This window comes from Lolium perenne, chromosome 1 (genome assembly GCF_019359855.2).
Source record: "Lolium perenne isolate Kyuss_39 chromosome 1, Kyuss_2.0, whole genome shotgun sequence".
Lineage (NCBI taxonomy): Eukaryota > Viridiplantae > Streptophyta > Magnoliopsida > Poales > Poaceae > Lolium > Lolium perenne.
This window is the reverse complement of record NC_067244.2, coordinates 33,978,004-33,991,217: the sequence shown is the minus strand read 5'-3', so window position 1 is coordinate 33,991,217 and position 13,214 is coordinate 33,978,004. Positions and strand designations below refer to the sequence as shown.

Sequence of the window (13,214 nt, the reverse complement as noted above, 5' to 3'; positions counted from 1 at the left end):
TGAGCCCGCATGCACCGCAAAATCGTGGCATCTTCTCGTATTTTAGTTTGAAAATCTCTCTCTGTCCACTTCTGCTCAACGAGACCCATCTTTCAAGATTTTTCCGAACATCCAAGCGAACCTTTACACGGACGAAGTTCCCTGCCCCTTGGACATTTGTTTGGATCTCCTACACCTTCCCAACCTTCTTTTCCATTAAATTTCTTATCAGAGTATCATTGCGATAACCAACTGGGAGTTTCTGAATCTGCACCCAAGTACTAAAGAAATTGAGATCAATTAAGTCAGTGTCCATCATACCATCATATGGCTCGATACATACGATAGCTTGTCTGAACAACCAGGGCCCTCCTTTCTCCACCTTCAACCAATCCCCAAGACAGAAGCACTGGATTGTAAACAGATTGCCTTCTAGATGATGAAATTTGATTTCCTTCGCCGGACTCCACGCTACTTTCATGTGCTGCTCAAAGGTAGACGAGCTAAAGTAATTCTGGATATGAACCCTAGCCAGAGCCATCCACTTGACGCTTTCTTTGGGGATCCCTTCTAGTTCTTCAAACACCAGATCATCGAAGTCATCTTCAACAATTCCCAGACGGTTGAGCAGATCATCAATGGCTTCCTCCTTCCGTTGATCTGGCCCATCCGGCCAGTTCCTAGAATTTGCTGATGACACCGCCATAGCAGTGAAATCCGCCTCGCCAAACCCTAGTTGGACGCAGACACCGCCAAGCAGTCAGCTTCGGGGGAGGAAAACCTTGCCAGAACCTAGCATGGAAAAGTCCCCAGCCTTCCGATCAGATTGACTTCAAAACGGAGATGAACAGCCTCCTCCACCGATCGGGAGATCGGAGTCAGAGTCGAGGTACCCTATTCACCTGTCGCCAGAGCGCTAGGTCAAAAAAAGGTTCGTCCGTCCCTAGTCGCCAGAGCGCTAGGTCGAAAAAACGGTTCGTCCGTCGTTTGTGCTTGATTGTATTGATTCAGTTATCTATACTTACTAATAAAGGGAGGAATGTTTCTCCCCAATTTTTTCGTCCGTTTTAGATGTGTCCTTGCTTTTCACAGGTAATTACGGGCGCTGCCACCGCTAAGTGAACAGTTTGTTCGTCCAGGAATTGTTTTCTTCTCCCCGCCGCCAGCGCCCTTTCTGCGCGCCTCCCGCCGACGGTTGGTCCCTCGCCGACCGCCAGAGTGGAGAATGCGCAGACCATGAAACGGGAGGCACATCTCTTGCACCAGACGGGTACACACAAATTCGTTTGGGGATGGCTCATCTCTGCGCGCGACGAGGTGGAGCGGCGGTCGACTGCAGTTTCGGGAGGGAAGCCAAGGTTTGGTGCGAGCTTTGTGCGGTGGCCATGGCGCGGCCAGAGCTCGTGCAGGGAGGCGGGGCCGCGAAGGAGGGCGGCGTGCGGCTGCCGAGCGACGCGCCCCACTGGAGGGAGGACGGAGGAAGAGAGACGTCACGGAAAATGCCAGATCAAGGAAGGAGAAATGCCAGTCGGAGATAGGAATCGAGGTGATGGCGGCGGTCAACGGAAGAAGATGGAGTAGCCAGGTGATGACCCGATCGCTCCACTCGCTTCGTTTCTGGGCTTCGTTTCGGCCCAAGGAGCCATGTCCAATGAATAAAGGCCAAGCACATTCACGTATAGGAACCGGCCGGCCACCCAATCAAGAACGGCCCGATCGTCAGAAGGAACGATCTGTATTTATACAGAGAAGTACATGGCGTTGGCTGACTCAGGATTTAGTCCCACCTTGCTCCTTCAAACCAAGGCGTACCTGTTTATATACGTTCCAAGTGTAGGATTATCAGCAAGCTGACATGGGAATCGTAGCAGCACCGTTGATTGTGAGCAAATTAATATGGACATGGACGGTATCTTCTACGAAAGAAGGTGGTGTAGTTCAGCCACCTGATCGAATTGTCCCATGTAACTCACAGGCCGGATTGCGCCTCAGCAGTTCTTGATGTTCCGCGGCCATGGACGACGACCTTCAGTGCCCCCTGCCCCATTAATCTCTCGCCTAATCCTGTGGAAGAAGGTAGTTTACACAAGATCCCCAAATCGGTGATCTTTGTTCCTTCTATATTGGAGTTTTAAGTGGATCTGTTTGTTCCTATCTTTCTGAAGTTTACATATACTTTCTTATGCCCTTCTCTTATCATCCATATATGCATGTGTGAATTTTATTGGGAGTGGACCTAGCTACCTAAACCCGCTGATTTGGTAATATACAAGAAAATTACCGTAAAGATATTGTTTTTCAGTAGTCATATTTTTCATGTGCTAAAAAAATGTAGAGATATTCGTCATCACCCGGTTAATAAAAATAAACCCTAGATGTAAATTCATTTGGATTCATATATTAATAACATCTGTATAAAGGTGACGCGTGCATCAATGAACTCTTATAAGTGATTACATATATTCGTCATTAATAGGAGAAACATGACAAACATCAACCATGATCACTAAGAGGAGAGGTGAGTATTTGTTTCTCCCAGTGCAACGCACTACTCCTGCTAGTCGAGTACATATAGCGAGAGGGGGGATTGTGGGCACTACTCCTGCCGCACATAGAGGAGTCGATCCTATCGATCAGGAAACCTCCTAGGACTAGGCCTAACGGTTACAATCAGATAGTATCAACACATAGTATCAGCCGTATTCTGACACTGCAAGAACCAAAACAGACGGATTAGTAGAGAACAGAGCAGGGGTCTTTGGCAGAGAGCACGTATACGATACATCGGTTTAGTTTGGCTTGGAAATACTGATTCCGATGGCTCCTGACAATGTTCATTTGTTGAAACCGCTCGCAGCTTGTGCTGCTGATTTGTTCCACAACCAGTTTCTCCTGACAATATAACAACATTTAATTGCATCTAGAAATTACAGAGTAAACATGCAGAGAACAAAGAACAAAAGGACATAGATATTTGTTGATGATGTTCATCCAAAGCCAACATCCCCAGAAGCTCTCGTACAACATAACATAGAAAGATTATTATGAAGTATAATATCCAGGAAAAGATGCTACACTAAATATCTCCAAAGAACATACAATTAGAACTCACGCACCAGAGGAGCCGGACACTAGTTTGCAGACAGAATCCGGCATCCTATTCCTACGAAACTGAGAGACAACTGCATCCATCCCAGGTTTCTTCCTCTCGGCGATTTCATTCTTTACTATGCTGCTATCAACTGAATATGGCACGGTGACAGCTAGTCCTTGGACTGATTGTATTATCCTTTTTATACCTATGAATATAACAGAGTGATGTTCTGCATCATCATAAGCATACTCCGTTGGACACAGATGACACTTAGTTGTCCCGTCTCCCTGAGCTTCAATCTGCATATGTCAACAACAAACAAATATACTGTCAACAATCAAGCGCAACATAAATCAATACTCGTTGCATTAATTATCTAAACTAAACAGAAAACTACTCCCTTTGTTTGACAATAATTGTCATTGTGACATGTTGCATTTCTACAAAGTACCGGTTTGAAAAGACTAAAAGACCCACAATCAATCTGATAATACTTGTCATTCTGAAATGTTGAAATCTCTCATCCTATAGATGCAACAAAGCATATGTGGAGGACATGCCAAGAAAACGGGAGTACCAGCTTTGCCACTACAATAATAATGTCCTAGTACTTAATGATGAGACCTTCATTACAGCCTACATGCCTCTTAAACAAATATGATAGGGAAGTAGAACCATTACCCGTATACACGGCCACAACATGTCATAAGAACCGAGACAGTGGAAAAATGGACCACCGATGCGTAAGTACAACACATAAGAGATGGACATGTTCAATGAAAGTCATGGATTGAAAAGATCTAGATCAAAATCACTGATTGCTAAAGCATGGAATCCAAGAGCCACAGACCAATCTCCACCACGACAAGATAAAGATCCAGACAAAGATAAGGATAGTTGTCAAGCACGGAGGATCCGGCAGGTGATGATCACGATTCTGTTCACTACCATATGTGCAAAGGTTTGGGTCCACTGGTCAAGGGTTCCCAATCTGCACCTCTGGCCTCAAAGGGAGTGTGAAGAACATGCTGAGCCAGAGGATCTTATAGATCAGGACCTTCATGTGGCGTACTAACAAGCTAAGAGTTTATTGACTTTGTTGGGTGACAGAGGATATTCTTATAGAGGGAAGTATGATTGGCATGCGCCCGAGAAGTCACAGGATTGGCTAGGTAGTCAAGCAGAACTAAAGGAGAAAATATTGTGTGAATATACCTTTTAAGGCAATTTAAGGCAGAGGATGCTGAGGAAGTGGTTGAAGGAAGAGCTTTTGCGTTGAGATGAGGCACAGCATCTGGTTTCAACAGAACTTCGAGCTCTGAGATACTGTTGGGTCAAATTTGTTTGTGCTCTGAGCTCTAAGGTTCACCTGGGTGGGATCAGGCTGAAATGGACAGGAATATCAATACTATTCGAGCCAAACACTATATGCTGCCCAAAAAAATTAGGGTGGAGGAGGCAGCTGCAGCTGTGCTCCAGTGGTTGTTGAAGCACCAAATCAAAAAGATGTTGTAAGTGGCAAGATCAACAGGATTTTGAGGTTGTTCTCTTAGACGAGACGAAGAGATGGGATTGGATAAGGTTAGGGAAGAGATCTGCAACAAGAAAGCGAATGGTGGAGATGGTGGGAGACAAACAATGAATCTATTGTTTTACAATGTCTGAGGGATAGGGGCACACGTGGCAGGAGAGGGCAGGTCCAGGATTTTATTCAGCTACGAAAGTTAGATGTGCTTTGTCTCCCTCTCTCTCTCTCTCTCTCTCTCTCTCTCTCTCTCTCTCTCTCTCTCCACCTTTTATACCAGGCCATGCCTTTGTCTCTTTAACACCCACTAATATTATGAAATAAAATTTCAAAGTGTATACAAATATTGTGAATCGGACGAAATACCTGTAAAATAAATTTCCTCCATAGAGGTTCAACTTCTAACTTCCAAAGCCTAAGATCAGATACATTATTTGCTCGGATGTCAACCTGAATGTAAAGGGTATAAATCTTGAAGAACTCCAAAGGCTCACAAAGCTCGGACCAATTAGCTTCGCCAAGTTTAATTTTCTTCATTCATGATCAACAAAAGTGTTAGTTAAATTGTGAACACTTATTGCAATATTAGATTTACAAGTGGCATAACTTACTTTGCAGGTATCATTGGCACATCTGAATTCCTCTTTCATAACTCTTAGTGTGCTTTCTGAAACACAAGCACTTAAATTCCATGCAGGATATGCCGGAGAGATAATAGGCATAACATGTGAAAAATCATCGGACTTATTGGGTGCATCCCACACATCAAATTTGAGATCAGGTTTCGTACTAATGTCATGTAGCATCACTGGGTTTGGCCAATGCCATTGGGAATATATTTCGAAGAATTTCATTGCCAAGACACTAGCAAGAGCCTCAGGATATACCTGGCATACTCGTGCGACCAATATCGCCCACTGGGCACCTCCTAGATAACCAATTACCTATCAAAAAAACAGAAAGCTAAATCAACCCAACAACAATAACAGCAACAACACAGCCACCAGCAGAAGAACAGCAGAAACATCAACGGCACTAGCAAAAGCACCCGCAACAACACCAGCAGAACATGAACAGTGAACGAGAGAGAGATAAGAAGTAACAAATTACAAGTAAATTGCTGCTCCGACACATGGATTGCTGATTTCCATGCAGTCTTATCAAGAGCCAAATCTCTAGGTACATTGAGTAAGCTTACATTGGAGTAGAGACCTCTTTTTCTAGCCCAGAAGTTGACGTATCTAAGCACAACTTGAAAATTCTGTAATAAATGCAAGTGTTATTATAATGCCACCACAGAAAGCAATGCAACGAGTTCGACATTTATGATATTCAACCTCAAAATTTGGGACTAGTACACGGGTTAATGCTGCAACTCTACATCGATCAAGGCCAGGAAGATTGGCTTCATCAACATAGTAGAGCACTCCTTCACTAAAGATGTTCAAACTTTCCTGAAACAGCAGATTAAGAAAATGATGCACAAATCCAAAGAGCATAGAATGGGCTTCAAGTAAACATCAAGGCAGACATGATTTAGTGTTAACCATTACTGAAAGTTGAACAGCAGAAAATAGTTCCATAGCCTCCAGATTACTATAAATGCCGCAAAACTATACCCAGTTATCGTGGTGTCTACTAATTTCAACAGTCCAAGGAGGCACATAAAGGAACGGGTCAACAGAGTTAAGAAAAGGATAAGACAGATCACGCATAGAAATACGAGCCATACAATATGCATGGAAAAATAAACTTACTAATGGCACTCCTGAAATAATGGCGTAAGTGAGAACAACTGATACTCCCTGCATCTTAAATTTCATAAAATCTGCAAGTGAATGTTTAAACTCAATTGTTTTCTGCTTTTGTAAAGCTTCCAGGACAGGATTTTTTTCCTCATTTCTCAAACTGCCATATAGAGACTTCTCCTCCTGCAAAGACTCCATTACAGCAACAACTCCATTCTTCACCAAAACGCCATGTAATGCTTTAAGGAAGTCCTTATTTAACAAAAGAACTATGTTAGAACAGAATATTATTGCCAGAACATATTGGGACTTGCATATCCAAGAAAAGGAACATCACCTGACATTTCACAAGTGGAGGACCAAAACAGACTATCTCAAGGTCATCACTGGGTATATGTACCTATCAAACAATTACAGAAATGGGGGTAAATTTGGGAAACTAGACCAACATTGAACAACAAATATTCTGTAAAGTAGAAAATTACCCCAAGTTGATATGACCCAAAGGTGAAAACTGCGATATGAGGCGCCTCAGTCATTTCACTTTTCTCACTGAATATGTCTTCTACACATATTTTCACAAGCTGCGAGTTGGAAGAAGGATTTAAAATACAACAAAGAAAATTCACACCAACAACTATTGGACCATGGTAAGAAAAATAGTTACCTCACGAAGTTCCCCTATAATGTTTTCTCGTTTTGCTGAATCCGTGGAATCTTCAGATAGATGGGACTCGCGCAGAAACTACAATTTTGAGGCAACATTCAAACAACAAAAACTAGCTTCAGAATTTAAACATATGCACTAATCTAAACAGCCAACCTGTTGCAGTTCCTTTGTTCTGTTGGAGTCATCAGCCGTCGGAGGATCCAACAACCTTGGGGCTGTTACACCCCACTGCTTGGTCCCTGCCATCAAATCTGAGACAAGCCACCAAAACATAAAGAACGCTGATTAGCACAGATCACTGAGATCAGCACCTCAAATTCCAAAATTAAGGGATGCATCGATCTTATGTTAATTTGTGGATAACACATGTTTTTGTCTAACAATAGAGCACATATTCAAATTAGAGGTAATTGCACAGAACCACGGCTTCAGGGGCACTCATTACACGGAACCACAACTTTTGAACTTATTTTCAGAAAACCACAACTTTTGAACCAATCACCCACACATAACCCAAATATCTTTTTTTCTCTCAATTTGACACTAAAACTGACTGAGTGTGGCCTACACGTCAGGTCCGACATGGCCATCCAGTCCAACATGGCACATCAAATCGCATTGCACTCTACTCCAGTCCACCAGTTTGAGCTGAACCTGTCCCTGTTCACTGTAGGGATATCAACACACCACCCCACGGTAGGAGGCAACGGCGGCCAAAGCAACTTCAATGCTTGGCAACGGAGACAGTGAGGACAGCGATGGCGCGAGAGATACAATGGCGATGGAGTGGAGCCAGAAGGGACGGCATCCCCAGAGCCTCTCCACAACCACCCCAGGCGATGGCGGCAGTGGCAGCGTGTCCAAATCGATGATATCAAAGTGGCAAAATACTACAAAACTACCAAAGCAATGAAGCATCTGTGCTCCAGCTAGCTATGATTATTGGGCTAAGCTGGCTACTAGTATGTGGAAGCACTCAGCTTCTTCACATTCCTGGAGTTGATCAAAGCAAGGTAGAAAGTGACGGCAGACACAAAGAACAGCGGCGGTGCCAGCAACAACAGCCTCTGGGTGGCAGCGAAAACTTGCTCCAGCAACGACTGGCAAAAGGCTCTGTCGACAGCCACAACGAACAGCTTCAAGCATCTATTTTGGCGGGGAAGCAAAATCCCCCTGCTACTTCGCAGTCATATGAGCCGGGTGCAAGCCTCCCGGTGTGGAATGGAAGCACGCACTGGATGGCTGTGTCAGGTTTAGCGTTAAATGGGAAAAAATGAATATTTGGGTTAGTTGTGGATGATTAGCTCTGGAGGTGTCGTTTTCTCAAAATAAATCCAAAAGTGTGATTTTGTGCAACAAGTGTCCCTGAAGTTGTGGTTCTGAATATTACATCTTCAAATTACAATAGGCAAAGATCTTTGAGGGAGGCGTTTTAGAGGACGAGCTATAGGTAACCCGGTATCGTGGCCTTTGGTGGACGTGCTGAGATCTGTGTGAGTGGTTGTTTTCTGGCAATACAATAAATAATGTCATCTAGGCCATCGTGTTGATAGGGATGTACACAAAGTGTTCTACATGGGCAGGGTGGGGCTAGGAGATGAGATGTAGAACAGCATGGGCTAAAACTGGCAACATATCCTCCATCTACCACATTGGGTCTTTGTGTGCGAATTTAATTGCACATGTATTTCGTGTAGATGCTGCACCGCGTCTCCTTGAAACAGGGATTCCGCGTGAAGATGCTGCACCGCGTCTCCTTGAAACATGTATTTCGTTGGCCAGAGTTAGGCATGAAGATGGAAGAGCTTCAGGACGGACTGGAGTTCTTTGATAGGGTGAATTCCAGGTAGATCCCCATTCCTATTGATGCGAGTATAGATCCGTGTGCCATCCTGATCCAGAATGATTTTTGGGTATAGTATTTTTCTCCATAACAAAAAAAAGGATATAAGGCGACGACGACATGCGCAACGCATTTTTTGCAGATTGTACTTCAGGTGGTAGGTGGCGAAGTTCTGCACACAGATAGCATCCAGGAAGACCGGCTCATGGGCAAGCCACCTTGTCTGGACTCTGCTAGCGCTGACAGAACTGTTGTCGTAGACAGTGCCGGTGAACTTCTGGCTAGTCCGGAGCAAGGCTCCGCTGTGTTGCCTGACCAAATTCACAGCAATTCGGTAGCTAAAGGTTTAGCGCGGTTTGGGCAATCACCCTGCGATTCAGACACCTTGTCTGAAGATGAGGAGGTTTAGACGGCAGCAAGGTCGCTTGCTGGGCAGGCAAGGTATGGTTGGACAAGAAGGTAGTATGAACTTACCAAATTTTTTATGTTGTCCTGATCAGTTGCTTCTAACAGAAAAAAGTGCAAAACATATTGATAAGGTTGTTTACTAAGTTAGTGGAAACCGAGTTTGTTTTTGCATCTGTTTGTGGGGGGCACAATAAGGAAATCTACACTAAAAAATACTGATTCCATGCCCTCCTGATGATTATTCCTACAAAAAATATCAACTTGTCGAGCATATGTTTTTGCGCTGAGATCCTAGTGCTTGGACGCCGAATTAGCAAAATCATAGTTTATTTATTTTTCAAAGTCATTCGCAGGGTGAGAATTGGGAGGGCAGCGCAGGAAGTGAGAAGAACCCAAATCCTGCCAGCGCACTCGATCATTGATCTGCGACTACGCCTGGAGAGGGAGAGGACAAATGTTAAGACATATATCCCACCTGGGTGCTCGATGCATCTGTCTGTGAAGCACTACGAGAAGCTTCTCTTCGACAGAGATTCTGAAGAAAGCTGCCAGGAAAAAAGAACGTCCTTGGGGAGTTTGGTGGGTTTTTATTTTTCATGTGCTCAACACAAAGGTTAAGCTTTTTTATACCTTAGTTCTTTTGCTGCCTAGTAGGGTAGAATACTCCTGAAGGTAAACCTGCCATTAGAATGCCATACAAGCAAGATCAACACGCGAACGATGTTTGAAAAGTTTGTGTGTGAACCTCTACAGATCAGGATCATATGTGCTCGAGGAGCTTGTACCAAGGAAGCAGTACATGCCTAGACATGTTAAACGCTGCTAGGGAGAAGTGGTGCAAGGTAGCATTCCAGGTAGAAGTGAGCGACGACCTAGACGGGTCTGTGTGCAAATGCGGAACCTACGAGCATTCTGGGTTGCTGTGCTGTCATCTTAAGATGACTAACTGACTAAATAGTACGATTATTTCAACATTGGTCATGTAAACAAAACGAAACGCAAAACCGGTGTTATTGGATTGCAGAATAATCCGAGGTATACATGTTCTGACAGAGTTAACTTGCAGGTGATGGTGCAGCTTGATGTGGCCAAGATACCAGCCAATCGTAGAGCAAACATTGGACTAGGGAAGCCAGGTACACACTGCCTGCAGAGTTCTTGATCTACCAGAAAGACCAGGGGTAACTGAAATGTGCTACATACAGGCATTCGAAGTTTTACAGGAATGCCCTGGAGATAGTACAACTAGGCAACGCAAATTGATGACTCATACGCAATGGCGATGGAAAAGATGTGTGAGCTTGGTAAGTCAATTGACCAGTTTATCTATCTTAAGGATGGTATAGGGTTTTATAAGACAGGGAGAAGGCAGTAATCAGAGCGGTTTAATGCATCGGCAAAGAAAAATCACATGTGTCGAGTCGTGGACTGGTGGTAGGCCTACCTACATACATCATTTTTTTTTTTCCGTAGCAACCAATGGGAAACTTACTACTGTGTATACCAAGGCAGCAGCATGTGTTAATCTGCGGAAGAGATCAAACTGTCTGAAATCCCAATTTGCTACCACCAAAAAAAAAATCCACAGTACATCGGAGATTGGAAGGGAAAAGCACATCGGAGATTGGAAGGGAAAAGAACATCGGAGATTGGAAGGGGAAATCATGATACAATGTGGCACGATATCGTCACGGTAAGCTAATACTGCTACTTAATTTCGAATCGACGAGAGAAAGAGGTAGGGTGATCAGTTGCTCACCGGCGCCGGAAGAGGCCATGAAGATGGGCGTGGCCGGCGCGCGCGGGGGAGGCGTCGGTGAGTTTCTTGTGGGTGTGAGGTTGGTCAGATCCCCAAGGGGCAGCGCCGCCTTTCTCTGCGTAGCGTCGCCCGACGTCGCTGCCACGCGAGGGCACGCTCCCGAGCAGGACGGTGTCGAATGGGCTGGAAAGGCCAATGGGCCTCACCGGAACGAATTCGATCACCGATAAGCCTATTTTTACCCTAAAAAAACGGCCAGGGCCGTGTGGCCCTTAGACGAGGTGACAAAAGAAGCCCATAAGAGCATCTCCAACAGGCGCGCTATAAGTTGACGCGGTATATGACACTGCCGCCGCGCTGTAAACCGTTGCCGCGCGCCGGAGCTATTTTCCCCCGCCGGGTGCGCCATTTTGCAGCGCGCGTTGGCGCGGTAAAATAGCACCTCCGTTGGACGCGCCATTTTGCAGCGCGCGGGCGCGGCGCAAACAACAACCACACACAACTATGCATCCAACAAGATCAAACAACCATATAAAATTCACAAATAAAATGTACCATCCAAATATGTGGACATTGTTCACAACAATACTTCACACCAAATACAACACGTCCAACATACAACAATACAACATAGTTTTGAGACGATACAACACATAGTTTTGAGACAATACAACACATAGTTTTCAAACAAATACAACATGTATGCAACTATTGTTGTCCATTCCAATTCCACCATTCTTCCATGAGATCTTTTTGAAGCTCATCATGTGTGTCGTTGCACCGAATGGCATGGTATGAGGCAATGAACCGGGCAATCCTATGTGCGGACCTCCTCACTTGCACGGGAACCCCCATCAAATCGTAGTGGGTATGATCGACATCTTTCCCGCGATCATCCTCTATAATCATGTTATGCATGATGACACACGCGGTCATAATATACCAAAGGCATTCTTGGTCCCAAAATCTAGCCGGTCCTCTAACAATGGCAAATTGGGCTTGCAAAATTCCAAATGCTCTCTCTACATCTTTCCTAGCCGCCGCTTGTGCATTGTGGAATTGGGTTTGCTTCTTACCTCTTGGTTGAATAATCGGCTTCACAAATGTTTGCCACCTTGGATATATGCCGTCGGCGAGGAAGTAACCATAGTTGTACTTGTGGCCATTTGCTTCAAACTCCACCAATGGACCTTCCCGCATTGCAAGTCTTGTCATTAGTGGTGACTGTTGAAGAACATTGATGTCATTGCAAGATCCGGGCATTCCGAAAAAAGCATGCCATATCCAAGTCTCTTGGTCGGCCACCGCTTCAAGTACTATGGTGGCATCCTTCTTGTAGCCTTTGAATTGTCCATGCCATGCCGCTGGACAATTTTTCCAACTCCAATGCATACAATCAATGGAACCAAGCATACCGGGAAACCCCCGGTTGGCGTTGATCTCCAAAAGCCTTGCCGTGTCTTGAGCATTGGGGGCTCTCAAGTATGTGGAGCCAAAGACATTGACAATTGCAACGACAAAGCGCTTCACACACAAGATAGAAGTGCTCTCTCCCATGGAAAAATGATCATCAATAAGATCCGCCGGTATACCATATGCCAACATACGCAAGGCGGCGGTCACCTTTTGATATGTGTGATGACCCACAAGTATAGGGGATCGCAACAGTCTTCGAGGGAAGTAAAACCCAATTTATTGATTCGACACAAGGGGAGACAAAGAACACTTGGAAGCCTTAACAGCGGAGTTGTCAATTCAGCTGCACCTAGAAACAGTCTTGCTCGCAAGAGTTTATCGATAATATGATTTTATAGCAACGATGGCAGTAGTGAAATAACGATAGCGAGTAATGAGACAAGAAGTAGTGATTTTAGTAAACAGCAGGATTAAAATACTGTAGGCACGGGGACGGATGACGGGCGTTGCATGGATGAGAGAAACTCATGTAACAATCATAGCAGGGCATTTGCAGATAGTAATAAAACGGTGTCCAAGTACAAAGCAATCAATAGGCATGTGTTCCAATTATAGTCGTACGTGCTCGCAATGAGAAACTTGCACAACATCTTTTGTCCTACCAGCCGGTGGCAGCCGGGCCTCAAGGGAAACTACTGGATATTAAGGTACTCCTTTTAATAGAGTACCGGAGCAAAGCATTAACACTCCGTGAACACATGTGATCCTCACA

General features: G+C 44.6%; 1 protein-coding gene across 1 annotated transcript; it reads right to left on the bottom strand.

Moving 5' to 3' along the window:
- Positions 1 to 2,920: 2,920 nt before the first annotated feature.
- Positions 2,921 to 11,219, bottom strand: LOC127346084 (nuclear poly(A) polymerase 4). The gene is made up of 11 exons (XM_051372611.1): positions 11,027 to 11,219; positions 7,170 to 7,267; positions 7,014 to 7,091; positions 6,832 to 6,930; positions 6,684 to 6,746; positions 6,356 to 6,598; positions 5,936 to 6,052; positions 5,797 to 5,859; positions 5,210 to 5,542; positions 4,965 to 5,129; positions 2,921 to 3,372 (listed from the first exon to the last, which is right to left on the bottom strand). Exons 1-11 carry the CDS (start codon positions 11,043 to 11,045, stop codon positions 3,088 to 3,090), a joined length of 1,563 nt encoding a protein of 520 aa, XP_051228571.1. The 5' UTR covers positions 11,046 to 11,219; the 3' UTR covers positions 2,921 to 3,087.
- Positions 11,220 to 13,214: the final 1,995 nt, after the last annotated feature.

What these genes read in the sequence shown, in the direction of transcription:
- LOC127346084 (XM_051372611.1), bottom strand. An exon ending in TACTAGTCCCAAATTTTGAG is followed by an intron (nt 5,860 to 5,935) that starts GTTGAATATCAT and finishes CATTTATTACAG; the next exon opens with AATTTTCAAGTTGTGCTTAG. An exon ending in GGAGGAAATTTATTTTACAG is followed by an intron (nt 3,373 to 4,964) that starts GTATTTCGTCCG and finishes TGACATATGCAG; the next exon opens with ATTGAAGCTCAGGGAGACGG.